Source organism: Sceloporus undulatus, chromosome 1 (assembly GCF_019175285.1).
Source record: "Sceloporus undulatus isolate JIND9_A2432 ecotype Alabama chromosome 1, SceUnd_v1.1, whole genome shotgun sequence".
Lineage (NCBI taxonomy): Eukaryota > Metazoa > Chordata > Lepidosauria > Squamata > Phrynosomatidae > Sceloporus > Sceloporus undulatus.
In genome coordinates this window covers 208,292,112-208,316,803 of record NC_056522.1, presented here as the reverse complement: position 1 = coordinate 208,316,803, position 24,692 = coordinate 208,292,112, and the positions used below count along the sequence as shown (strand labels likewise).

Below are 24,692 nucleotides of genomic sequence, written 5' to 3'. Positions count from 1 at the left end.
AAGGATCTCTGCCCATGCATACAGCTGCTATCACAGATGCTTATGACCCTCAGCTTCGGGAGTGCTTATCAAATATTGTGAGTGGAATGAAAGTCACCCTGCCTGCTAGCCAGCCATTAATGACCATGGCTGAAACCCTGTTGGGGATTTATGAATGCATAACCACCATAGTTATTTGAATCCCACCCCAATCCCCCCAGTCTTCACTTACTGGGAAGCAGCCATAGTGATCAATGGGGGCCTGTTCCTCTGTCAGTTGGGAAGCAGCTGACTGGTGGTCCCAGTCTTTCCCATGAGCAATCTCCAGTGCAACAGGCAAAAGCAAGGCTCCTGTTGCAATTTCCCCTTATGCTGGAGATTGCTTGAATGAGAGCAAGTGGAATATCGACCCCATTGATCACAGTGGCTGCTTTCTGGCAAGTGAAGATTGGGGGATTTTTCACGGTTCCTACTTAGCCCCTAAATTATTTGTAACATGCATATTAAATTACATGGAATATTGCTTTAAGAAGTGAGATTTAAATGTAATTACTCCATGCGATACTGATGCACTAGATGCTTTCATGAGCTTTTAAAATCCCAAAGGCCAGGTCAAGACCATGCCTACCACAAACAGAAGGGTTCCTTTGGCTTTTATCCAGTGGAGCATTTCTACTAATGATACAACATAAAAGAGATTTCATTGGATCACCCCATTCTCTGCACCCCCCTAGATCTTCTGAAAATCTGGTCTGGAGGACAAGGGAAACCAAGTGCAACCAGAGCTCTATTCAATACAATTCAACTTCAGGAGCACTGAAGGAATTGGCCAAAATCACCTCTTTTTGCTCCCAATAAGAGCACTCAGGGAGTGCTTCTGCTGGCGGCAGCAACCTATGGACCCAGCCAGTTGTATTTGCGGGACTGTTTTCTTGCCAATGAAGATAGGCCTTTGGAGGTTGTTGCTTAAACGCTGGGGGGAAAATTAAGGCAGATCTCCCAGTCATTTTTTAAAATTGTTGTTCTAACTATTCCCCAATGAAGTCTTTCTATGCCAGCAAATGAGTACTGCAGTATAGAGCAACAAGCTATATGAAACTCGGAAGCTGCAAATAGTGCAAAATATGGCAGCCCGGCTGGTCACTGGTGCGTCCAGGACCAGCCATATAACACCAGTTTTAAAAGATCTTCATTGGCTGCCCATTCGCTTCCGAGCTCAATATAAGGTGTTGGTAATTACCTATAAAGCCCTAAATGGCTTGGGCCCAGGATACCTAAAGGACCGCCTCTCCCCATACATTCCGCCTCGCACTCTCAGAACGTCTGGGCAGCAGCTACTGAAGGTGCCTAGGGCTAGGTTGGCCTCCACTACTCGGAGGTCGTTCTCCATAGCTGCCCCAGCCCTTTGGAATGCGCTGCCCACAGAGCTCCGCTCGTCCACCACCCTGGCCCAATTTAGGAAGGACCTCAAAACCTTCCTATTCCAACAGGCATTCCCCGAGTAAATATCCTGTGGGCCTCCCTCCTCTCTTTCGTGGCCAAGAGGTTGGGCTTTGGGGCTTTACTGTTGGGTTGTTTTAAATATGTTTTTATTGGAACTGTTTGTATTTTAATTATGTTGTGAGCCGCCCTGATCGGAGGAAGGGCGGCATATAAATAAAAATTTTATTATTATTATTATTATTTATTTAATGTAAAGAGTATAAGAATATTGCAGTGCTCCAATGCTTTCTGTAATTAGTTTCACAAATTCATGCAAATAGAGCAAGCACTTTCATCAGTGAGAAAGTTAATGCTTGGGTCCTATCTTAACAAAGATAATCACAATTGTACTTACATGCCTCCAAAATCAACATAAAGCCAACGCTGCAGAAGTTCATAGGTCACTAGAGTAACACCAAACTGGGGTGACGATCTGAACACCCGTGCTGTTGGAAGAAAATAAGCACAGTATGGTGCAATAGTTAAATAGTTGCTAAAGTTGACTCAAATGGAACCGGCTGCAAAGCTTGGCCTACTACACTTATATTGTTTAATAATACTAATTGAAAGGGTAACCCCTTCCAGACATGCACAACACTTGAAATCCTTTTCTCACCTCCAGCTCCCTTCCAGAGAGCATACGGCCCTTCTTCTCTAAGTATCTTTCCAAAGCAGTCAATAACTCCATTGTATGTTGTTTGACCAGCACGAGCAGCCACTTGCAGTCTTGTCTTGATGACATCAGCAGGGGTCACCAAGGAAGCAGCAGGCACGCCTTTCAGGAGAAATGAAAGTATAGTAGAAATGAGGCACCAGAGAGAGGCAGAAACAGTGGCAACTCCTATGAATACATTGGTAAATGTATATGTTTGCTCAGGGATGTAGCCAGGATTTTAGGAAAGGGGGGAGGGTGTCCAGACTAAGTGCCACCATTATAATGGGACTTGGGTGCGGCGGCGCAGCAGCACACACCATTTTCTAATGGAAGGGGGGTCCAGACCCCAAGGACCCCCCCCCCTTGGCTACGTCCCTGGTTTGCTGATAAAAGCTAAAGCTGTGCCCTTCAAAGGCCAGCAACATCACTGGTCTTCTTGTCTTATGTTACAATACATTTCCCCACACAGTTATGTACAGGCAAGAGCTTTGGCAAAATGTGCTTATGGCTGAAATTTATGGGAATGGTGTGGCCTTCCAGAGGTTGCTGAAAAACCAGCAGCTACAACATGGCCAACAGTGATGAAGGTTGGGAATGGCTGGTCAGTATCTGGAAGCCCACACAATTCCTATCCTAGCTTAAATCCAATTGTTTGTCCCAGCTAGAGTAGAACCATGCAATCAACTGCTGAATGCTTAAGTATTTCATTTACCTATGTAAATCACACTGATTCCATGAGTCTACTCTAGCTGAAGACAAACAAACTGAATTTAGTGCTCTTAATTAAAACTTTTCTTCTTGAACATAACACACACATGGTAAACACAGAAAAACACAGGAGATGGGAAAATATAGGAAGGTTACCAAGAGAAGATAATGAAGATGACATATGGAACCCATATGTTTCTAACATTCTGTATTTGAAGCACAGAATGTTGCTTCATCTGGAAATGCCCTAGGTGCATAATGCCTTGTATATGTACATGGTTTAAAAGATATATTCTGGAACACAGAATATTACAGACAAGATCCTGCATCTGGAGTGCAGCTGTCCCCAAACACTGCCATTGCCAGGACCAGGGGTGGGGAGAACTGGGGACAGATTAGCAGGGATGCATCCATCTCTTTCCCAATAGCTGAATGTGTTGCGACAGGCATGTGCGCACACCTTCCCTGCAGATGACTTTCACAGCATATCTCACAACAGGAAAAGAGCCGGACACATTGAAGTTCATCCCTTCCTCCCCAGAAATACAGAAATGGCTGTCTTTGGCGGGGGGTGGGGGTGGAAGTGCACTGCTTACAAGGCAGATCTTGGGGAGACCTTTAGTGAATACGTGGTCAAAAGAAAATTCTGACCTGTGCAATAACTATAAAATTGAATTGCAATGTAATGAATCAGATTTATGACACCATGACTCATAAAGAAGATGCCAGCCTACTTTATTATTCTGCAGACTCAGAAAACCTGGTACTCAAAAGCATGTAGACCAGGTTTTTTTTCCTGATCCATCTATTTAGTTTATTCATGTGCCTAGAACAATGCTCCAGTCTGACAGAAATAAGCAGCAATTACCACAAAGAAATGCCAAACCTTTCTTTCAGAGAATCTATTCTTTATTTAGTATTGTGTGTGTTGCACGCCAGAAGGAATAGGCTGCTAAATGACCACTGTATACAACCTAGCACATACGTATAAACTGGAGGATAAAACAATGCCCCTGGCAAAGTGTGCCTTCAAGTATTGTCACACCTCCAGAAATCAGAATAGCTAAATTGTCCTTATAAAGTTTACAGTATTGGTAGTGCTTCTAATGCCTGATAACATTGCCTCAAAGTAAAATAAATAAGAGGCAACAGAAGAGACGAAGAGAAGTTTCAAATAGAAGCTGAGACAAATCTGGGGAACTTTGGCCTTCTAGATGTTTTGAACTGCAACAGAGGTGGGAATTGCAGCAGATGGTGGGACTGAATGGTTCCTTTCTGTTATGAAAGAAGTGCTGTATAGACCTAAGCAATGTGATGGCCTAAAATGCATCTTGTAGGGGCTTGGGGTGCTACTAGTTATTTGGGGCAAAAACTTTTTGAGAGAGACTCTTGGAGGCAGAAAAGCTGCTTTGGGGCTGAACTTAGTCCACATATAATTCTCCTAATCCCTTGCCAATGGCCACACTGCCTGGGGCTCCTGAGAACTGAAATCCAAAATACATGGATGGCCTGCTCTGAGTGACCCAATCCAGACCACAGTTCCATGAGATAGGTCAGGTTGTGCCAAAAATTTGATTTTGGTTTCTAAAGAAGTACTTTAATGGCTTTCTCTTCCCAGAAGTTCTAACATCAATGAATATGTTTCCTACAGTAACTGTTTTCATTTTAATCTCCTAAAAAGGCTTACTCCATCTACAGTGTAAGATTAAAGAGTTCACCCCCCCACACACACACACAACCATAGGAAAATACAGGGCAGACAATGTTCACACTCCCCGGTATATTTCCCTGAAATTTAAACACTGGCATTTGATGCAAGGAGTTCTGCAACCCCTCTATTGAGACCAACAGACTACATTCAACTACAAGTTGCTGAGCTGCATTAAGCTGTTTATCCACATTATGCAAATGTAATTAGCTCTCATCAAAATTATACCACCTCCCACCAAGGATAAAAGTGATCAAATTTAGATTAACTTAGATACAATAGTATATTCACTTCCTATATGTAGCTCTGATGAATATCAACTACTGTCAGAAATGGGAGACGGGGTGGGGGAGGAAAAGAGGTGGGAGGAAGTCCCTTGCAAGTTACACTATAAACTTACCTGCAATAGCACCAGCTGTAAGGAGATTCAATCCTCCCACATGGCCATTTTCATCTGCAAGCATCAGTTTGCAGTGAGCATACACAGGAAAATAGATGGCCGAAAAGGGAATGTCTCGGAGGAAACAAGCTTTGGCACCCTGTCATAGGAGAAAGAAAAAGTAAGGGCACGCCAATCTCCATAGAAAGGTGAAAGGCAGAATACCTCCTCACACTGGGCTCTTGACAGGAAACATGGGGACCTTCTGGATGCAGAGGAAGGGGTGATCTAAATATCTCTCCAGGTGTTTCCCCCAGTGACTGTACAGGTTCGTTTTGACTGGGGGAAAAAGCAGCAAACAGAACAAGTAGAAGTGCTGGGCCTCCTGTACAAGTGGCATGGATAGAAAATGGATAGTACCAGTTGAAAAAAGAACAGCAGCTACGAGATCCCAGATCAAGAAAAGATCTTGTGCTCCTTGCATGAACGAGGCAATGAGCAGCAACAGCAAACAGAAATGCCTGGCTGCAAAGGCAAGTGGAGAAGCCCCAAGGAGGTTGTAGGTGCCACACCAGAAGTGATGGGCAAAGTGTTTATGGGAAGAATGTGGGAGTCATTATGTAAAACAGATGGAGACCTAAAGGGTTCTCTACTCCCCATCAGACACACATATTGTACTCAAACAGGAGATAGAAAAATAACAGTTCCAGCTCAAGACCAAAATGCTCTGTAACATGCAGTTGAAGATGGACTCCCTCCAGTACCTTTCTGGGTTCCATTCCAGTCTATTACATGCTTTGAATGGGAGATTCCGCCCGAGACAGGATCTCATGATCCCTCCCCTTATTATTTATACACGGCAACTGCTCTATCCTCTCCCCTTAGAGAAAAGGCAAATCCATGGGCACAGCTTGTAGAGGATGATCTAAGAAACAGACAATACAGACTTTGTTCCGACACCCCTTTGGGGATATACCTAAGTCTCTGCAGTCAAAAGATTCATATTCTGCTCCTTTCAAAATCATTCAATTCCAATGGGCCCAGGCTGCATTTTAAGGGATCTAGACAAATCTCCTTTAAGATGTGTGTGGGTTTACTGGGGGGAGGGGGCACAACACTCTTCTCTGCAAGAAGCAGTTGCAGTGAAAGTGTGCTCTGTCTGTGTGTACACACATTCCTTTAGGAAAAAGATATTGCTGTGTGGTTCTTAATCTATTAATGTCTAAATGAAAGATGTCATTCTATAGGTAGATCTACCCAGGTGTCATCACAAGGCTATCACAACACAGGACAATACAATGCTGCTTCGCAAAAGCATAGTTGCTTCTATCTGCTGAATTCACATATTAGCTCCTTGCACAGAGTGTTGGAAGAAGAAACACTCTTCCGACTTTAAGAAAACTAATAGCTTCTGCTCCATTACCTCTGATTTGTAATGATGGAAGTAAGCAGACCTGCAGGGAAAGAATCTGTTGACTGGCATTCTGCTGAAGTACAGTACAGTATAGGTCTGGCTGATTTTTTAAAAAAACAACAACAGAATTCATTATTGACAAATCCCATCACTTAACTTCTTAAAGATCTGAATCCTGCTAAACTCTACCACTGTTTCACTGTCGTCATATTATTAAGACAAAGAGAGCAGCCTGCTGGGAATGTAACAATAGAGATATCGGAGACACAAAATAAATGTTAAGACAATTTGAGCCTCCAAAACAAGCACAAAAAGGAAGCAAAGGAAACTTTTTCACTCCCTGCTACTACCCCCTCCATCCCTGCTGACCACCTTTCGAACTGAAACAATCCGTGCCAGAAGCCAGCAGGTCTGCAGTACTGGACTTCCCGTGGCTCAGAATAAAAGCCCGTGGAAGGCACGGGGGAGTGTTTTGTACATCACACTGCCACTAATATAAATGTGGTTGTCTCTCCATTTTCAGCAGTGGGGCTGCCCTGCAGGAAAAGATTGTTTTCAGATTTGAAAAGATTCCCTCCTTCCTCGCCTCACATACATCAACCTTTTTGTTTTGTTTCAACAGTTTCGCTGGTAAATTTAGCACAAAAATGATTTTGAGTGGACTGCTAAAAAAAGAGCAAATGTACCTTATAAAGACCGAAAATCCCCAAGTCTTTTAACACAGTCAGGGCGCTAACTCTGGGCCCTGTGGTGATCTCTCCAGCCACCTGCAAACGAATTTTGACAATCTCCAGGGGGTTTGTGAAGATAACTTGGGAGCCTCCTGCCTGGAAGACCACAAAAAAGATATCATGACATTATTATTTCCCCATGAAAACAGTATATTGCAATCAACACACTGACAACCTTTTAAACGCAATGAACTCTTACCACCACCACCATCATCATGCTTTTTCTCCAAAACTGAGATTCAGAGCAGCTTATAGTTTAAAAGAATAGTACAATCAAAGACATATTAAAAGTGAGCATTAAAACAGAATTAAACCATTACAATATTAAAACAGGTCACTCGTTAAAAGAATACAATAATTTAAAAAATATAAAACTGCTTTAAAACAGTGCACTATAAAACAGTACAACACCCCACCACATTTAAAGACTTTCTGTTTTTATTAAGTATGAGCCACAGCTTGCTAGAGTAGATCATGTTCTATAAATTAGAACTATACCCACAGTAGACATTAAAAGAAGGGGTATTACATGAACAAGCACACATCTTAGCTGTTCTTGAGTCTTGGGTCTATTTTGTCAGTCCTTAACCTGGTTGGTGCTGTCAGAGTTGGGAAAAATTACTAATTTTTTTTACTACAACTCCCAGAGTAAGGGAGAATTCTGGGAGTTGTAGTCCAAAAAGCAAATTCCCAAGCTCTGGTTTCACTATCCACAGGCAGCATTTTCCCTTGTACTGTACAAAATCCAGCAGTGAAACAGGTTTAAGTCAAAAGTTTGTAAAATCATGGCCAGTTATTTTTAAAAAAGTTACTAAAACAATGTGAAACTGTAATAGTATGGAATACTTAGGGAGGTTTTCAAAATTTTCAATGAGGCTGTTCAGAGAAGTCGAAGGCTTTCATGGCCGGTATCCATAGTTTTTTGTGGGTTTTTAGGGCTATGTGGCCATGTTCTAGAAGAGTTTATTCCTGATGTTTCACCAGCATCTGTGGCTGGCTTTTCCTGAAGATGCCAGACACAGATGCTGGTGAAACGTCAGGAATAAACTCTTCTAGAACATGGCTACATAGCCCAAAAAACCCACCAAAACCTACAAAAGCTGTTCAGTGAGTTTGTAAGCATAAAAATAGCAGGCTAGGCATAATGGCACCAATACAGCTTCACATTGGTGCTGTGCCCACAGCCTAACACAGTAACGCACATCATTCACTGGGAAGAAAAATCAGAAACATGCAATTAGCTGCTGCTACCTATACACTGACAGGCAGGGAGACAGATCAGTATGCAAAGCTACTAGTGACCATGGAACAGTATTGAGGAAGTCACAGAGGGCACTATGCAAGTGCTCAGTTGCTGAGTGGATGATGGCCCTAGTGTTAATGCAGGCAGCGGATGCCATCAGGGCATCCCTCCACCCAGCAAGCAGGGTCCATTCATGATGCCAGCCATGGCACATGCACACCTCCACCTTCAGCTCAAAGTTCCCTCTCTCACTATGCCCTGGTGCCCAGCACGGTCTCCTAGAAAACTGTCACTCTAGCCAGTGTTCTGACTACCCAGGAAGAGACAGGCTGTTGGGCAGAGATGTTTTTAATTTTGTAGAACATCAGCATCTCAGCAGGCACAATCTTCCCCAAAGGTGAGAAAAAAGAATTTCTGCAGCCATCCAAGCTCACAGCCATTTCCATGTCATATCTGTAACTAAACCTGGGTAAATAAGCAGCAGAAAGCTGTGTCCTGGCTATGCTTTAGACCATAGGTTGGCCATTGCAGATCCAGTGTAAAGCTACTTACCTTTAGACTCAGTACCCCCACTCAATGCTGACAAGGCCCAAGCTTGGAAAAATACTTTTTGGGAGGAGAGTTCCCAGACTCCTGCCTGTCCAGTTGTTTTCCCCAAGGCGATATTGGCTGGGGGCAGGGACGTAGCCAAGGGGGGGGGGGTTTCTGGGGGTCCGGCCCCCCCATTAGAAAAATGGATGGTGTGTGCTGCTGCGCTGCCACACTCAAGCCCCATTATAATGGTGGCACTTAGTCTGGACCTCCCCTACCTAAAATCCTAGCTACGTCCCTGCTGGGGGTGATGGGAGTTGTGACCCAAAACAAATGGCCAGAGTGGGCTGAGGGAAGTTGATTGAGGCAGGCCACTTTTTACTTGAGCCTCTTAACATTAAGATACTGTGCAACATGCAACCGTAACCACTGCTGGAAGTAGCAGAAAGTGATGAAGGTGATGCTGCAACACTGTTATCAGTGTTTAAACCTTCCGCTTGATAGTAAAAGGTGAGTTGAATAAAAATGGGCTCTTCTTACTTTAAATAATTGGCAAAGGCTCTCAGGCTTTCATACCAGTGCTTTTTACCGTTTTAAATGGAAATTCATTGTTTAAGAGTGAATAATAGGTGCACCCCCATTACTAAATCTGTTACAGTTAAAAAAGAAAAGGGTGGGAAATGGGTGGAGAGAGTAAAAAAGACAGAAACAAACAGGCATTCCCCAATTTTCCAGCCTGGGTATGACACAAATTTAACAGCTGTCAAGTTGTTTTATATTTCATTAGCAGAGCAGAAGCACTCTTTCACAGGATGTTGCTGCATGAGCTCCTCTCTCCAAGTTGAGCATTTTAACCTAAGACATTCACAATGCTGCATTTCAAATTTCACAGGGAGATTTAACGTGACAGTTTTGTTCCAGAAGCCTGTAAACGTACTGGGAAGTGACATGTTTAGACTTTCCCTTGGTATGCTACAGGGTACAACCCTTCACGTCTGGCAGAGTGCACAGGGGTCACTGAGAAACAGATTGCTGGACTTTGCCGTCTGCTTTAATAAAGCATTTGTCTGCTGTTACCAGAAATTAAACCTGTTTGCAAATTTACAATGTGTGGTGTTACACCTGACCAGAATTAGTTAACCCTTTTTCATATCAGTTGAAATTATTATCAGCCTCTTCTATCTGAGCTTACAGTTTTTCCATCCTAGCTTCTCAAAAAGAATGGCACTTTCAACAGAAACAATTTCCCCCTGCACTTTACTCCTCTGTATTAGCACTTATATGTAACAAGAACATCAAAAAGAACTCAGACTAGCTGATGACCCCTCCAAAAGCTCTCCCAGGCCCGTGGGGTTGGAGGTTCCAAGAGGTAAAGCTCAACAGGAAAGGAAGGAGCTGGCTTCTGCAAACACAAGACCTTGAGCCTTACTGAATTAAAGACAAGCTTAGGTGACAGAGAGAAATGTGTTTCTCTTTCTGTTTCTGCATGACATTGAAGTACTTTTGTACTTTTGCCCCATCGGACAAAGTAAGAAGGCCCCCCTCTTTCCAGTCCACCATCATCTGGCCTAAGAAGGAGAGAGAGGCAGGTCAAGCTCCATTGGCCAAAGTAAGAAGAGCCCCCCCTCTTCCAATCCACCATCATCTGGCCTAAGAAGGAGAGAGAGGCAGGCCAGCTCCATTGGCCAAAGTAAGAGAGCCCCTCCTTCCAATCCACCATCCTCTGGCTAAGAGAGAGAGAGAAGGCAAGGCCAGCTCCATTGGCCAAAGTAAGAAGAGCCCCCCTCCTTCCAATCCACCATCACCTGACCTAAGGGGCGGAGGGGGGGCAAGCCAGCTCCATCAGGCCTACGTCCAAAGAAAAGCCCTCCCTCCAGCCCAACTGCCATGACCATGGCCCCAGAGAGAGAGAAGAGAACAATGAACTTGAGCTCTCCCCACTGCCATTCCCTTCTTTCTTGTGTCATGTCTTTTTAGATTGTAAACCTGCGGCAGGGAACTGTCTATTTTAAAAAATTGTAAGCTGCTCTGAGGGCCTTTGTTGCTGAAGAGCGGGGTATAAATACTCCAAATAAATAAATACATTTTGTTCTCTTCCAGTCATAAAAGCAAGGGAGAGGGTGGTAAAAACAACTTTTTTGCCAAACAGATTTTTCCAGCTTGGCAAAATAGACACTTTTATGACCTGCTCCCAGAACTGGAAAGGAACTAAACTGCTTCAACTTTAGGTGGAGACTTGAGAAAGAGAAACACATTTCTCTCCATTTGCCTGCTGGGTTTATGTTTAATTCAATAAGGCTTCTTGTTCAAGTAGTTCACAGATGATACAGCTTCTGACTACAGGTGGCCAGTTACATGCCCTCTAAGGTTCCTAGGTGATGATCTGAAGGCAAAGGCTGTAGTGAAATCAGATGAGTCTGAGCAGGTATGCCCTGAGATGGGAAACTGCTTGAGAATTCTATAAAAAAATGGCATCTAAACCAGTGTGTGAAAATGAGGAGCCATATGCATGCACATATAAAAACAGTTACCTTATGTTCATAATCCAGTTGTGGTGTTACATCGGTTATATTGGAAGTTGTAGTATTTATATAAGGGATGGGGAAAGTGCAGCCCACAAGCAGTACCTTAGAACATCCTTTGTAGTTAGGGTTGCCAGAGTGAAAACTGTAGAGAGCTCCTTTATCTTTAATGGTTGTGCAGAAGAAGGAATTTCAGTAGGTGATGCTTGTCACACAACTAAGTAACAAAAACAACCTGCTGAAATTCCCTCTTCTACTCTTCAATTTTTACTCTGGCAACCCTATCTTCAATCCTCAAAGCCCTACCCCCAACCCCCTAAAGCCTCCAGACAGCTCATGAGCAAGGGAGCTGAACAAAAAGACCAACATGAAAAACCTTTTAAAAACTACACACAAATTAAAATGTAGTTTGACTCCCCTTGCCTTCGTTACTGACACCCAACCAAAAACATGAATCAGCTATATTGCGGCCCATTAATAAATATGAGGAGGAGGAGCCTGCTAGCTACATCCATTGTACATAATTTCTGGTGCCTTCCTATGTGTTGGAGAGAGTCTGCTGGCTAGAGAGTCTCTTCATCCAGTTCAGAACCCTGGAAACCACAGGTTGCCAACCATGTGGAAAGCCTCTGGGCTCCAAGCAGGCTCTCTCTTCTTCAGATCCACTATCCTCCACAAATAGAAGGATGACAGAAATAAAAGAGAGGGATGCAAGTACTATAGTCCTTGCATGTTTATTCAATCTGTTTCAAAATACCCGAGTAGGGATTCTATCAGAACATCTGTTTCTGTACCCCTATATTACAGCATCTGTCATACACACGTGGACACACATACAAATATATTCAAATTCCTTTGCTCGCAGGATTTCACACAGATGATAGGAGAAAGAGTTTCATAGAATCATAGAATTCTTGGCTAGCTATCTTTTTGATAACACTCATTTTCTGTGTACAGGAAATATTACTCCATAATGATGTAACCCATGCCCTACACTCTGTTGCAGGGTAATTCAAGATTAATTTTCCTTGTGAAGTACTGTTGGTATAAACTAGCCTTTTGTCCCTTGGATAGCACAGAAGTTTTAAAGGAGCCAGGGTTGTTTTGACGGCACTGGTTCCTTTGGCTCAACACCCTCAAACTAGACTGCCAGGATTTCCAACCGCCTCCCACCCCGTTCCAGCCACTAGAAATTCCTTATCTGGGGTCCTGAATCTGGATTATATCTGACAGTCAACATGTTCTCTGCCCTTGGGGTACTTTCCCTCATCACCACCACACACTACCTCTATACAATAAAATCAGTTCTGCAAAAGTCCACAAGTGGGGCAAAACTGGATCCTAAGGACCAAGAGGGAAATGGAGCACTTGCCAAGAATCAGCTCCTGTTACTATCTTCTCTGTTCATTCCAGAGCCTCGCCACAGATCACTGCTAAGTTGTTGCAGATGATCCAAGTGCCACTTCCCCACCAATCATCCCTGGGTGTGGAAAATACATCTTGCCAACATTCAAAACCACAGGAACTTCTTGTCAGTAAATGTACCTTCCCTTAGCCCATTATAATAAAATATTAGTACCGGAAAAGTGAAATTTAGGTCCAAAGCACACTGCAGAAATAATCCAGTTTGAGATTGTTTTAATTGCCCTGGCTCAATGCTAGGGAATTCTGGGAACTGTAGTTTTATGAGACATTTGGCCTTCTCTATCAGAGAGCTCTGGTGTCACAATAAACTATGGTTCCCAGGATTCCCTAACACTGAGCCAGGGCAGTTAAAGCAGTCTAAGACTAGATTATTTCTGCAGTGTGATTTGGACTTTAGATAGCTAAAAACAACAGCCAGAACAAGCCACATCTCTTAACAGATTCTGTTGTCATATCTGTTCAAAAAAATATAATAAAGAGCCCTTGCTAGATCAGACCCAAGGCCTAACTAGTCTAACATCCCATTTCCTACAGCAGCCAAGTACATGTCTCTGTGAAATCCAGAACCAATGTAATGGGGACAACAGCATCCTCTCACAGTTGTTCTCCAGTAACTGATATTGAGTCATGTTGCCTTGTTTAACTACAGTATGTGTTACGCAAAGGACTACTTCCTTTAGTCAGATCTGAATCTCCCACAATTCAGCTTCAGTGGATAAACCCTAGGTTCTGGTATTATGAGGCTGAGAAAAAATTCCACCTTTTCCTGGGAAAGCATAATTGTATATACTTCTCTGGTGTAGTGGTTCAAGAGTTGGACTATGACTTTGGGGACCAGGATTTGAGTCCTCACTCAGCCATGGAAATTCACCGGACAGCTTTGAGCAAGTCACACTCTTGGAGGCAAAGGCAAACCCTCTCTGAAGGACAGGTTACATACCTGTAACTGTAGTTCTTCAAGTGGTCATTTGATGGGTTTTCCTCCACTGCATCGAGCGTATTCAGAACTTTTTAGAGCTAATAGTGTCAGGAAATGACATTGGTGTGGCCACTAGGGGGAGCTGTTGTGCAGATAATTTACAGTTCCAGTGGCAGCTAATGTGTCAGCATTCAAAAAGTGCATCATCGGAATGTTGATGCAACTGTCAACTGTCAGTTCTCAACTGTCACTGAGAAGAGAGTGAGACAGTTGGTGCCTCAGACAGGGAGCTGTGTCTGTTACTGAGAGGCAGTGAGATGGTTGTGTGTTAATGTGGCTGCCTCAGAGGTTGTATTATTGTTGGTTGGTGTAAATAATGTGTATTAGAGACGGATGTCCAATATACTGCGTATATCTATGTTGTAAATCCTGCAAAGGAAGATTAAAGCCCTCGTTTAGAGTGAAGACTTGTTAGAGTCATTATTAGTTGAAGACATCTTCTTCTTGGCATCCTGTTGACGTGGTTGAACTCTGCAGGTGGTCGTGGTGGACACTGCGCGTCATTTCCATAGGTCCCAACAAGGGGTATGGGTGCAGCACACAGGCCACAACAAATTAGAAAGTTCCAAATAAGCTCTGTGCAGGCGGAGAAGAATCCATTTGTGTGGATTGGCCACAATGAAGAACAAATGTTGCCAAGAAAACCTGTGATAGGATCAACATAGGGTCTCCGTAAGTCAGAAATGACTAGAAGGTACACAACAAAATGGCAAATACACATGTATCACAAATGACGTCCAAAAAATCTCTAAACAAATAATCTTTTTCACGATCATATTTTTATGGAACAAGTTTCTATGGGAACAAGTCAGTATGATTCCAAGATCACTTTCTTGGTAATTCACCACCAGTTTGGACCCCATTGAGTCAAGTACATACATCAAGTCAGGATTTTCTGGCCTGGTGAACACACTTTTAAATTGGCTTACACAGAAATCACATTTGGTAATTTTAATATCCTTTCATCCATTTTGCTTCACAATGTTTCTTGTTTGTTTTTATCACACTCAATAATTTTGTGTCCTCTGCAAATGGGCCTCCTAACTGCTCACTCTAACTCAACAGTTACAAATAAGTTCTACAAATATACTTATTACAATGCAGAACATGGAGAGATCTTTCCTTTTGCCTCCCTCCATTACAAGCACTATGCATTTATTCTGGTACTTTGTATGTACAGTGTGCCCACATTTTACAGGAACGCGGCACACGCGGCTTTCAGCATACACTGAAAGCCGCACTGGAAGAGCCCCTCGCATACCCTGGAAGAAGTAATGGGGCACGCGCCACGGGTGCGCACCCACTGCTCCACCACTATGCACCACAGGCGCGAGCCCCGTTACTTCTAATGGGGCTCCAGCACATGTGGATTTTCTCTTACATGAGGGGATCCGGAATGTTACCGATCCATAATAGAACACCTCCATTCCACCCTAAAAAACATTGTACACAATGTTGCTACACATCAGTATTGCCAAAATACAGGAGGTTAATCTAGCAGCAATATATTATTGCAAAGCATGGTACAAGGATTGGCCCAAAGCAACTTAATTGTCATGATAGTTCACCAAGCGCTATGAAATTTCATTGCTTAATGTAACCAAGCATATAGCTTCACCTTGATTTTTTAAATGAGCCCTGAACATTTGGCATTTACTGCCTTTACAGAGCCATGATATTACACTCTGCCGCCTAAATACAACCTGAATCCCAAAGTGACATCATGTTCTCTCAGATAAAGGAAAATGATTGTCAGTGCAATTAACTGGCCCAATCCTATGCATTAAGAAATCCTCTTTTGGCCTTCCCAGGTTGTAAAAAATGGTATTTTCATTGCCAGAAGTGTGGTAACCTACATGTATTCTGCACCATGTCATTTCCCAGCTACAGCAGTTGAAGGAGAAACACCTTTCCAGCCAGCAGGGATTCTAAACAGGATTCAGAAATGCAGGTGTGGGAAGAAACACCTCAGATCTTTTATGAAGACAGGCCTTGGGCTGCTTACTGGTTGTGGCAGATGGGTCTTCTCATGGGGGGACGAGTTGCTATACTTTTATCTTGACTACCAAAGCTTATATGTTTATTAAACTTTGTAAACTTAGTAGCTATAATTGGGTTATTTGCTTTTTAAAAAGTTAGATATAATAAAATGCTTTAGCTGTATTTTATTTTAACCTCTACTGTAAAGCATTTTGTGTCCCATTCTGGGAGAAAATTGGGATAATAATTAAACAACAAACAAATTAGTTTTGATTAATTTCATGTAGGGAGGAGAGACAGTGTTCCTGCTGTCAGGGGTTCAAGTCAGCACACTGGGAAATGCTTAGATGTGTGTGTGTATGACCATGAGCATCTAGCACTGCGAAGGACAAGGCTGATCAAGCACAGCTGATGCTCATAGGCTCAAGGACACTTTGGTGCCTGAGTGCACCTATGCCTGGATGATGAAACATCTGTCTGTATTGCACAGTGGGACACTTTACACTGTGGGACAGGAAGTAACTGAGTTTGGGAGACCACATGGTCTGAAGGCTATATAAACTCAGGGGCTTCCAGTGATTGCTTGTGGGTTTGAGTAGGAGTTAGTATTCGTTTGATCTGTATTATAGTGTTGGTGATTTGGATAGCATTCTGTAAATAAATATAGCACTTTGGGAGATTTGGCTTGTCTGGTCGTTTATCAACAGCAGCCGGAGTCAGCGTTTGCTGGAGAGTTCCCGAAGTCCCTGCATTCTTCAGTTTCTGGAAGACATCCAGTTGCTGTTATCTCTACTGAGGGCTGTGAACCACGTTTCTGAATTTGCCAGTTATACTCTGCTATATGCCAGCATTGGCTATATGGCTCAGATGAGTTGCTAACACCTGCTTCTACCTGTGCTTTCTTGGAGTGGCACAAGTGAGCCCTAGGGCCCTTTCACAGTATGCAATTTATAGCACTATGATTTCACTTTAACTGCCACAGTGTCATTCTGCAGAATTGTGGGGCATGTACTTTGCTCAGAAGCACTGCAGCTGTCCAGTTGAGAATTCTAAATATTTCTCCTTAAACTACAAATCCTAAATTGCATAAAGGTAGAACCATGGCAGCTAAACTTGAATTGTAGCTTTTTATCTGTATAGTGTGAAAGAAGCTCTGTTTTTTTCTTATAGATGGCTCAGAAGTTTGCTCATATGGAAACATTGTCCCATCCAAGGCTGTGCAAACTAAATTTTTGAGAAAGATTCTTGGGATCCCTAGCTGTGTTCCCAATGTAATTCTATGGCTAGAACCAGGGCTAATGTTGATTGAGGTTCGTATCCAGCAGTATAAATTTAATATTTGGTTAAAGGTGCTTTTCAACCCAGTAGGATTATCTCCATTAATATTAACTTATTTTTGCCAATCAAAATGGAAAAAAATCTATAATTATAAAATTGTCAGTTATAGGTCTTTTGGTAACTTATATCCAAATGTTAAGTTATGACAAAGCAAAAACAAATATTGTTCAACACATCAAAGACATTGACTTTCAAATTCATATAAATTAGGCTGCACCACATCGTGTATTTAAAGACAACAGAGGATTATTTATACCTTCCAGTTCCTTGACAAATTTGAACGTTCCCAAATTAAGAAGAGCCAGGCTGAACATTCTCCTTTCTGCTGTACTGGATGGCAAATATAAAAAGATCCCGTATTCAAAACAAATTTGCTCTTGTGGTTTAGACGAAGTTCAGTCAGTATGTCATGTCCTACTTTACTGTACTTTCTATAAAGACATCAGAGTCTCACTTATAACCACTCTTATTCAAACAGTCCTGGGTAGACGAGATAAACTCTATGAAGACTAAAGGGTCGTTTATTCTCGCTGTCTTGAGTTTCTTCTTCATTCTCGATCCCTTTCAGTCCGGTTTCTGCCCACGGCATTCTACAAAGACAGCTCTCACAAAGATCTCGGATGATCTTTTATGGGCCAAGGCTAATGGCCTTTACTCTGATCTCGTTCTTCTTGATTTGTCTGTGGCCTTTGACACCACTGATCACTGTCTTCATGCTGATATACTTTCTGACCTTGGGTTCTTGGACTGTTCTTAACTGGTTTAGATATTATTTGTCAGATAGATCTTTTGCAGTGGTCACGTCTTCGTCTTCTGTTCCATTATCTGTTGGGAGTTCCCCAGGGCTCTGTTTTGGGTCCCCTATTGTTTTTTCTCTACACATTGTCCCTAGGAAAACTCATTAGTTCTTTTGGCTTTTCCTATCATTTGTACACCGATGACACTGAGCTGTATCTTTCCACCCCTGACTTTTCTCCGGGTTTTGAACAGCAAATTTCATCTTGTCTTACAGCTATCTCTCAGTGGATGCGGCACTGGTGCTTGAAGCTCAATATGTCCAAAACGGAGCTTCTCGTTTTTCCACCTAAGTCTACTCTTCAATACTCCTTTTCTGTTTCTGTGAAGGACATTTCTAGTCTTGGTTTTATTTTGGATTCTTCTGTCGTGTATCCCCCAGGCATGTAGATACAATATTGCCAAAATCCGACTATTTCTCTCTGTTTCTACTGCCAAGATTCTGGTCCATGCCCTAGTGGTCTCGCGACTTGATTTCTGTAACCAACTTCTGGCAGGGCTTCCACTTTCTCACCTCCGTCCTTTAATTTCTGTCCAGCATTCGGCTTCACGCATTATTACATCCGCCCACCACTTCAATCATATCTCTCCTTTATTGTAATCCCTTCACTGGCTCCCCCTCCCTTTCCCTATTCAGTATAAGCTTCTGTTGTTGACTTTTAAAGCACTGCATGGGCTGCCCCCCCTTTATTTATCAAACCTTCTTTCTCCTCACCTTCCCACCCATTCTGGTAGTCAAGATCTGCTTTCTCAGCCTTTCACTGTCCCGTCTCAGCTTCGTTACTTTTCACTTGCTGCCCCTCACTCCTGGAACCTCTTCCCCCATGAGCACAGGTCATCACCTCTTTAACCAGTTTCAAAACTGAATTGAAGATCATCCTGTTCAGGGAAGCATTCCCAGGCATTTCGGGACTATTATTTGTTATTTGACGTTTTTAATTTGTTGCCTGCCTTATTTTACTGAACCCCTTCCTGTATTGTTATGTATTATTTATATGTATTATGCTATTATTTTTTAGAATGTACACCATAGGCAGGTTTATGTATTTTATTGTTTGTATGTACAGTGCTGTGTAAATCTACAGCGCTATATAAATAAAACAGAAGAAGAAGAAGAAGAAGAAGAAGACCTTCTCTCAAATCTAAATGATAGGGTAACTGCCAAAATCACTAGTTTCTGTGCAACTGCCATCAACCGCCGTAGAGGGGTAGAAAAACAACATTGCTAAATATCTGGTTATTAGACCTCCCATGACTTCCTTTTTATGATGGCTGAAGTGATTTCAAATTGTATATATTACACCCAGATGACTACTGTCTTGTAATGCTTTTATTCTCAATTAAATGCATCCTGTTTATGTTGTGCATAGGCCACAGCTCCAGTGTCTGGATATGGTATGGAGAGAGATATTCTCTCTCTCCAATACTATATAATGTGTAAGTTTTTGTTCCAGTCACAGACAAAGAAATTTAAAGAAAAGTCATTCTTTTGTTCTACAAGGCAAATTTTTAACATACTGAGCTACATTTGCATTGGTTCTTTGCATGTGCTGCTCAAAGCATGATGCTCTATACCCTGACCTAGCAAATTTCGCATGTACTTCCATGTTACACATGGCAATCTGTGCTAACATATATAGACCCCAAAGGTTACAATACCAATTCCTTGAGCAGCATCGACCAGCTGCGGGTGCAGTGAGAACTTGGGGTTTTTTTTCATCCTAAAAATTACAGAAGTGCTAAAGCAACCACACTGGATACCCTTATAGGTACTGGCAAAGCCCAAAGTCTTGTTAACATTTAAAACCCTGAGCAATTGAGGGCTAGACTACTTAGCAGCTGCCTTCCTTGATTTGGATCTACAGTATTGTGATTACAGTCCTATCGCTGTAAAAGGCTTTGCTAGTTGTTCTATGACCTGCAGATGATCCATCTAGCAGCAACCTGGATCTTCTCTGTGGTGGTCCTCAGTGTCTTCAATTCCCATTATTTTGGAATGCATCTCCTTACTCTCCTAGTATTTGGGAGGCACCAATTGTGTCATGTGTTTTGTATCTACTAAAGATGAATGGCTTCACCCAGGGCTTTTTGAACTACTGTCCTGTTTTGAGAACTGCAATTTTAAATATTTTAACTAATAACCATTTGAACTGATCAGTAGTTTTGAAATGAATATTCTATTTTAATATTTGCTTTTTAACACGTTTTAAAAGACTTGCATGCTGCTTCAAGGTACTATTACTTAAGTACTTTCAAGTGCTGGACTTAAGCAAACAATGGATTATGTATAAAAACTGATTTATGACAACAATCCATTGTTTTCAATTAGTTGATGAACTATTACAGTATAACTGAAGATAAACTGTTTTGGCAACTGCCAAGGTACTGTAATGTGCTTAGCATAAAATTGGCACTCCATTAATACCCATCATAGTAAATATTAGCAATATGGGTGTTTTTTCTGTTTTAGAAATTAGAATGTACTGGGGAAACTTTAGTCCAAATTAGGCAGTGGAATACTGAAAGAGAAAAGAAGGCACATAGACAATCAGGGGCCAGTCACACAATTAACACAGATTGGGATATATAAACAACAATCATTTTCAGAAAATACACTCCACACAAACCTTGCTTTTTGCAAGTTGAATATTATGCCTCAATTATAATAGACACCTTGTAAAGTAATACATGACAAATTCAGTTCTGAATGGAGGTTATTCATACAGATCAGGAGAATGAACAATTCCAGCTCCCTACTTAACCTTAATGTCATGTAAAATAAAATCTACACAAGGAACAAATAAAAAAAGCTCAATCTGACAGCAAAGGTTATGAGAGAAGAGATGCAGTTTGAGATCCCACCGCAGACACCTCTTGACATGCCAGAGGCCGAAGGAAATACACAAGTGACCCTGCAACAGGAGACCTCTTGCCCTTTCCAATTTCCCCCGTGAGGCACAAGCCGCAGAAAAGGAAGGGGCAAAGCGCCTGCTGTTCCCAGCCCCAGCTCAACTTCCTCTCCCTCACAACAACAGACCACGTCCTGGACCAACAACTTTTCCCTGCAATGAAAAGATTTTTTCAGGGGTTTGTTCTCAGAAGACCCTGTGAGTCTTTTTATATTACATTCACCTGGCAGAGTTCCCACTTTTTATATGCTGACACTTTCAAATAAACATACATTAAACACCTGTTAGTTTTAGGGAGGTATTTGGAAAAACAACAAATTAAAGCATTTTTTTAATGGAAAGCCATTTAAGGACAGACTCAAGCTGAATGAGTGGGATAGCAATGAATATTAGACTTTTGCAGGTAAGCTTCTATCATTCTTGCAATGGCCCTCACAAGTCAAAATACACTCATCTCATCACTTAAAAGATATGTGCTTAAGAATGTGTCATGGCTCCTAAATCATTGCCCCAAAATCTCTGCTGCTGGGTACTGTTAACCACCTTCTTTAGAAGGGTGGATGCCTACTTCGTATAACTGCTATATGGATTTGAATGTTGAATGGGGCAGGGGAGAGAGGAAGCTCTGGTCATTAAGATAGTGTGGGTTGTTTTTATGGATGAGGTTTGCGGGTGGCTGCTTTTTCTCTCCTGCCTGGAAGATGTTTCTGTCTTCCCAAGGGGTAGGAGAGTGAAGTTGAGTGAGGTTGGCTGCAAGGAAGAGGAATCTGCATGGGCACCTGAAGATCTCTACTGTCAGTGTTTTTAAATGCCCATGGGTACATATCCAGGGGTCATTGTTGTTAACTGCCCTTGAGTCACTTAAGACTCATGGCAACTCTGTGGATGAGACATCTCCAAGACCCCCTGTCCTCCACCGCTCTACTGATTTTCTGCACGCAGGCCCATGTTCTCCCTGATTGAGTCTAGCCATCTGGTATGAGGTCTTCCTCTCTTTCCACTGCCCTTTACCTTTCCTAGCATCATTGTCTTTTTTAATGATTAATTTTTCCTCATGATGTGGCCAAAGAACAACAGCCTCAATTTAGTCACCTTGGCTAATCGCATTCATACAAACACTAAAAGAACCAAAATGCTTCAGCATGCTGGCCTATTGATCATAAGCAAGTGGCTAAACTAACTAGAAATTTACTAGGGTATCTTTATGTCTAAACCCAAACCCTGGTTCATCTCTCATCTAACACACCAGGATTCAAAAACCAACTACAACCTCTGACTTGGACATAGACTTCAGCCTCAGAAGAGCCTCAGATCTCTTGTCTTTGATCCAAACATTCTTCTGTGCCAGTAACTACACTCTAGTCTGAATCCTCTTGGGGAGAAAATGGAAAGAATGTTTAATGCAGGGTATTCCATGAATGAAACATATTTTGGTACAAAATGATATTAAGTTAGTAACCTTGATTATCAGATTTCATTCCCAAAACAGAAACTGCTAATGTTCTCACATGTCACAGCGGGGGGGGGGGGTTAAATGTCCTAATGAATGCATACCTGGAAACATCCTTAGGCAATTTTTTTCTTTTTAAAACTCAGTTTAATTTAAAATGTGCATATATTTTCATAAGAATTAATCTGCTATAGACTGCAAAGCACTTCCTAATGAATCCAAAGCAGACCCCAGTAGTCTACAGCAGACATATCAGTGGGGGAAAGTTAGCACTCAAGTGTCAAACTTTTGAATTCCATTTATTTGCAGAGCTGAAGGGTTTTTACACTTAACTCTAGCTGCTTTTAATGGGCCTTCAAGGAAAAAAGACTAAGGTCTCTCTAGGGTATGGCTATAACTCACTTGCTTGCTCCCTTTCCCAAATGTAGATTTGCATGCTGACAGAAGTTATCTACTGTACTGCCATTCCTAATCAGGGACGACTAAAAGTAGTGTCACTCCAGGGCTGTCTCATTGAATTTGGAATTTGTAGAGGTCAATAGCCTTTATTGCCCAAGGTTTGGGTGACAAGTTGAAGTGATTTTTGCCCAGTCTACTCAACTGGAAGCTATTAGGATTCCGAAGTTAAATCTGAGAGGGCTCATGTCCTTTTCAGAGATACTTGAAAAGGACAATAGCACCAAATGCAACAAAGTCTATTAGGGTGAACAGAAAAACCAACTGTGATAGTATTTGGCTATAGCATTCTGGAAATTTAAATACAAAAAAGTAATTTTTCCAGGATCTGTTTTTCCTTCTATTAAAGTTGTACAAAATATAGAGGCTTACACACAATATAAACTGTGCAATGTTATACGACTATCTTCCACCAAATATCTGAAAGCAACAAGCTAAGGTGAGGTGATCCCTCAAATCATATTTAAAGACACAAATGTTTGGTGCAATCTGAGCTCCATTTCAAAATGTTGCAGAAGTGACCTGGAATATACTGAAGTCATCTGAATTTTAAAAAGCATGTGCAAAATCTAATCTAATTCAATCAATTTTAACTGCCATTGATTTTCCTAGGAAGGAGATAAGCAAATACTCATGTCTCCCATAGAAATCATGGAGTCTAAAAAGTGCTCAACTTTGGTTGGCACACACTCTGCATTTATGCCTGGAGAGGGCAAGCTATATGCCCCTTGGGTACTCTGAGCCCCCTCACAACTGCATAATTCCCCACCACAGTTTCTACATTGTTTTATTTAAAGTGCCATCTTTCTATATTCTAGTACTGTCCACCCTCCATATCCATGGATTCTTTATCCATGGATTCCACCATCCACAGCTTGAACATATCTCCTCCCCCCCTGCCCAGATGCCAAAAGAATTTCAAAAATTAAGACTTGATTTTGCCATTTTATGTGAGGGACACTATTTCACTGCATCATTGTATTTAGTGGGACTTAAACTTCCATGGATTCTGGATCTATGGAGGATTCTGGAACCAAACCCCACTGGATACCAAGGGCCCACTGTAATCCTCATACAAATCACTATATTCTGCACTTTTAGGACCGCCTGAGTATGTGCATCTATGTGTGTGCATGCATGAATTTGTGTATGTGCACAACAGTGCATGGCCCCTATCCCTGTATTGAATGAGGCCTTCTAACTCTAAAAGGCTGAGCACACCTGATTTACATTATTATTATACCTGTGTCTTTGTAGTAAAAACTGGAAGCATATAAATTCTGTCTAAGCTGACATGTTAATTTTCCAACCTTGAGGTAATGCAGTTCTTCAACATTCAGACAAAAGCAACTCTTATGTAGAAAAACATGTGAATCAAGACAGAAGGGTCCATCACTGTGCCATCCTTAGCAGCCTTTTGAGATTTTCTCCAGGCACTGAGCAGCCAGTGTTTACAAGCAGAGCTACGCTGAAATCAACATTTGTAACAAGAGATGTGTGCTGATGACAATAGTAATGGTAAATGAGTGATCTGCTTTGCCGTAACCTACTCTATGTACAGCCAACTATTAAGAGCAGTGGCAATAGAAAAGGATGAATGGCTTTCTTGCCTTGAAATTGCAAGTAGCTCTTCCCACTTCAGCTGTTATGCTCCTGCCACTGAACTGCAGAGGAAAGATTCACTTTCCTTCCCACAACAGAAATACTTACACAGCCTCCTGCAAGGATCTCCGCAAACAGTGGGATGGAACCATCTCTCTGTGTGAATTTGTCTCTGACCAAATCATTCACCTAATGTAAAAAGATACAATTAATAACATAATTCCTCTTCCTGTTTCACATACAGAATTTAAATATATTCAGGATATATAAAATGGGAGGTGGGGGGGAACAAAGCCAGACAGTGGCCATTCTGGCAGCAGAAAGAACACCTGGACCACCCAACTGTAAGTGGGTTTTGTTGGTGTGCTTTTTTTAAAACAAAAGAATACAGGCTACAGTAAACTGG

General features: G+C 41.9%; 1 protein-coding gene across 1 annotated transcript in view; it reads right to left on the bottom strand.

Annotated features, from left to right (window-relative positions):
* Positions 1 to 24,692, bottom strand: part of SLC25A12 (solute carrier family 25 member 12) — a 95,090-nt gene that overhangs the window by 709 nt on the left and 69,689 nt on the right. Inside the window, exons 13-17 of the mRNA XM_042444525.1 lie at positions 24,395 to 24,475; positions 7,012 to 7,152; positions 4,933 to 5,071; positions 2,078 to 2,236; positions 1,817 to 1,907 (exon numbers count right to left, since the gene is read on the bottom strand). Coding sequence (XP_042300459.1) covers positions 1,817 to 1,907; positions 2,078 to 2,236; positions 4,933 to 5,071; positions 7,012 to 7,152; positions 24,395 to 24,475 — 611 coding nt within the window. The remainder of the gene's footprint in view (positions 1 to 1,816; positions 1,908 to 2,077; positions 2,237 to 4,932; positions 5,072 to 7,011; positions 7,153 to 24,394; positions 24,476 to 24,692) is intronic.